The 3,451-nt window shown below is 63.7% G+C and overlaps 2 protein-coding genes across 2 annotated transcripts; one reads left to right on the plus strand and one right to left on the minus strand.

The window, feature by feature from the left end:
• Positions 1 to 348: 348 nt before the first annotated feature.
• Positions 349 to 2,494, plus strand: H696_05121 (hypothetical protein). Its single transcript, XM_009498971.1, has 4 exons — positions 349 to 546; positions 667 to 1,613; positions 1,823 to 2,034; positions 2,192 to 2,494. The coding sequence occupies exons 1-4, from the start codon at positions 405 to 407 to the stop codon at positions 2,469 to 2,471; spliced, it is 1,581 nt and encodes a 526-aa protein (XP_009497246.1). The 5' UTR covers positions 349 to 404; the 3' UTR covers positions 2,472 to 2,494.
• A 42-nt stretch (positions 2,495 to 2,536) lies between these two features.
• Positions 2,537 to 3,381, minus strand: H696_05122 (CAMK/CAMK1 protein kinase; the record flags this gene model as incomplete). Its single annotated transcript, XM_009498972.1, has 3 exons — positions 2,537 to 2,565; positions 2,674 to 2,945; positions 3,080 to 3,381. 3 exons carry the CDS (start codon positions 3,379 to 3,381, stop codon positions 2,537 to 2,539), a joined length of 603 nt encoding a protein of 200 aa, XP_009497247.1.
• Between the last annotated feature and the right edge of the window lie 70 nt (positions 3,382 to 3,451).

The raw sequence follows: 3,451 nt of genomic DNA on the forward strand, positions 1-3,451 counted from the left end.
CCGGGCTCCGAGTGAGTCAATTACCGGGCCGGGGGGGGGAGGGCCTTCGGGCCAGCCGTTGGGAACGGGAGGGCGCGGGAGTGTGATCACTCGCAGCTTGGTGTCCTTTCACTTCCCGGCCCGGCCATTTTCCACCATTTCTGTCCAACCGGGGGGGGGGGGGATGTAATTGGGCGACAGGTGGGAGGCTGGACATTGGATTCTCCGGGGGACTTGGAGGGCGCCAAAGAGGGGCCCCGCTGATGACGAGTGCCGATCAGCGCCCCTAGCACCCGCTTCCCCCCTCTACTTCTTCCCCTTTCCCCCATTACCTCCGATTTTTTTTCCTTTACGCCCTCTCTCCCCCCCCCTCCCCCGCCCCCTTCCCCACCTACATCATCATTTCCCCTCCCCCCGCATCCAGGATGGCCCCCACGTCCTCCCGGCGCTGGTCGATGCTGGCGGTCTTGGCGCTGCTACTGCTCCTTGCAACGACCAGCATGGCTTTCAACACCGACGACGAGTCGAAGCCGGCCTCTAGTAAGGGAGGCAGTGAGAAGAATGACGGTACGTACCCCGCCCCGCCCCGTCCCGCCCTGCTGCCTCGCCCCTTCCCGCCACCGTCTCCCTCTCATGACGCCATTACCACCACACCAACCCCAAGCCCCGTGCTGACCCTTTGCTCAGACCCCACCTCCTCCGCCAGCGAGAAGGACCTCGAGAAGATGCTCAGCGACTTCAAGAAGGACTGCGCCCCCGGGGCGGTGTACACATACAAGTGCACCGATGAGTGTGACAAGGCTCTGGCCGAGTTGCAGAAGAAAAAGCTCCTGGACAACGACGAGCAGCTGAAGCATCTGCCAAGCAAGGCGCCTGCCATTTGCGCGTGCCTCGATCGCGGCGACGAGCTGGATGCCCTGCTGGTCAGCCTGGAGGAGGACAACTGCTATGACCCGAAGAACCCGCATGCGGTGGAGTGCTCCGACGAGAAGGACTGCCCGAAGCGCATCGAGGAGTTCGCCCAGATGCAGGTGAAGTTCAACTCCGAGTGTGTCACTGTCAGCCTCTACCCGCCAGGGGACAACACCGCGCGCGACAAGCAGCGCGAGGAGATGGAAACCGCCCTGCTGGACATGTGTAACCCCTGTGCCACGAAGTTCGCCGACTTGGAGAAGCTCCTGACGCAGATCCGCGACAAGGGCTGCGACCCGACCCTGGAAAAGCATGTCTGCTCTCCGGAGTGCATCAACCTCACCACCCAGTACCAGGCCGAGACTGGGGCTCTCCTGCGGGAGGAAATCTGCCGGCCCAACATGCCCGGCGGCTGCGGCATCGGGGGCGGCATGAGCGAGGGCAAGATTTATGAGCACCTCCTGTCGGACTCCTTTGGCCTGTTGATGGACCGTTTCAACACCCTGCGCGCCCAGTGCGACCCCAAGTGCCAGGCGGCATATGATCGGTTCTATCGCAGTGGTGTCCATGTGCTGGCTCGGTCCAAGGCCGGCGGTCGCCAGTGCTTCACGTATGACTCCTTTGTCGGCGGCAAGCCCGGCGACAAGATTGACTGGCGCTCGAAGGACATTACCCCGGCCTTTGCCCAGCTTAGCGGGGCCGCCGTCGCCTGCACGGAGGAGGTATGCCGCACGGAGGCGGTATTCTCCGCTCTCCCCCGGACATTTGCTCACGCTCCCCTGTGCTTCTTCCCCTTCCGGCAATCTGACCTCCTCCTCCGCCCCCGCTCACCTTTTTCACATACACACGCACACACACACACACACACGCACGCACATGCCCACCTATGCTCGCCCCTCTGCGTTTATCGGGCGGCCACCCCGGTATATAGTGCCTCCAGATGGCCGATGACCGTATCCTCCGCCGTTTCTTCACCATGCCCTCTTCCTGTCGGATTGCTGCCCCTCGTGAGCTGTACCTGAATGTGCGCTTCTCGGCCTCGTCTTGCACCGCGCCCGGTGGCGAGCTTTACGACAAGAACAAGGACAAGGGCCTCCTCGGCACCAACATCACGGCCAATGTGGTGATTGTCCTGTCACTTTTGTACGTGCCTCTCGGCCACGCAGGCCTCTCGACCTTCTTTTTCCCCCGGCCCTTTCCTGCCTCTCCCCCGGCCCTGCTCCTCGTCCCCCCCCCCGTCTGCCCGCTGACCCCGCGCCCGACATGTGGTCCTTTTGCTGGCGCCTCTGCCCCCTCGAAGCTTCTCCTGTGTTCTGGCCAGCTTCTGCATGGTTACCGGCGCGGTTAACTACTACCGCGGCTACCGTGGCTTGGATGCCCTGCCGAACATTTTCTACTGGAAGAGCCTGGTGCAGGCGGCCCGCGCGGCCGAGGCCCCCGCTGCCACCGCCGGCTCCTCCACCACCAACACCACCCCCGATTCGACGGCTTCCACCCCGCCGGCTGGCGGCCGGCGGCCGCGTCGCAACAACATGAATGAGGACGAGGAGTGGCTCATGTTCAATGATGAGGCCCAGTGAGCGCGCGCGTGTGTGTGTGTGTGTGTGCGGCCACTCCTTCAAAGAAGGCGTCCCCCCCCCCTGTCTTATGATAGCACGGTAGTGAAATTGCCCTCTGCGCGCGCGGCCGGCCGCGCGTTGGCCCCCCCCCCCCCCCCTGCCGCCCCGTCCATCATCGAGTCAGCCCCCCTCTCTCTGGGGGTGTCATGCACGGGAAACATACCAACATAGCCGGGCGTGCCGCAGGCGGTCATCAGCACCGAGGAGGAGGTGGTGTCGGTGAACTTGGACAGACCAAAGTCCGTGATCATGATCCGGGCCTCATCGCTCGGGTCCGAGAAGAGCAGGTTCTCCGGCTTCAGATCACGGTGGACGATGTCCCGCTCGTGCAGGTAGGCAATGCCCTCGAGGATCTCGCGGACCAGGTGCGACGCGTCGCGCTCGGTGTAGCTGCCCTTGGCAACAATGCGGTCGAAAAGCTCACCACCGGTGGCGCTGTGCGGCGGCGCGACAGGATGCATGTCAGAATCTAGCAAGGCATGTGGGCGGGTGTGCAATGGTAATGGCCGCAAATGCGACACGGCGATCCGATCGCAGAGCGACCGGGCAAGGGGCCAGCCAGCACGCACAGATCCATGACGATGTACAGCTTGCTCGGGGTGTCGAAGGCCTCAATCATGGACACGATGTTGACGTGCTTGGCGCGGCGCAGGATCTCCGTCTCGGTCTCGATCATCTCCTCCTTGCCGGCGACCAGGCTCTTGTCGATGATCTTCAGAGCGAAGCGCTGGCCGGTAGTGCGATTGGTACAAAGCCGCACGATACTGAAGTTACCGGAGCCCAGCTCCTCGCCGACCTTGTACTTGGCCTCGAGATCGGACTTGCGGTGACGCGGGAGGTAGGTCTTGAGCTTATTTAGAACAGAGCTCATGGTGGCAGGGGCGACGGCGGCGGCGTCGGCGGCGACGGTGGCAGGTGGCGGCGGCGGCGGCGACGGCGGG

The sequence above is a fragment of the Fonticula alba genome (assembly GCF_000388065.1).
Source record: "Fonticula alba strain ATCC 38817 unplaced genomic scaffold supercont2.9, whole genome shotgun sequence".
Classification (NCBI taxonomy): Eukaryota; order Rotosphaerida; family Fonticulaceae; genus Fonticula; species Fonticula alba.

Coding starts and splice junctions, on each gene's coding strand:
- H696_05121 (XM_009498971.1), top strand. CDS start 405: ATGGCCCCCACGTCCTCCCGGCGCTGGTCGATGCTGGCGGTCTTGGCG. Junction 547..666: donor AGGCAGTGAGAAGAATGACG/GTACGTACCCCG, acceptor CCCTTTGCTCAG/ACCCCACCTCCTCCGCCAGC. Junction 2,035..2,191: donor GTGATTGTCCTGTCACTTTT/GTACGTGCCTCT, acceptor GCCCCCTCGAAG/CTTCTCCTGTGTTCTGGCCA.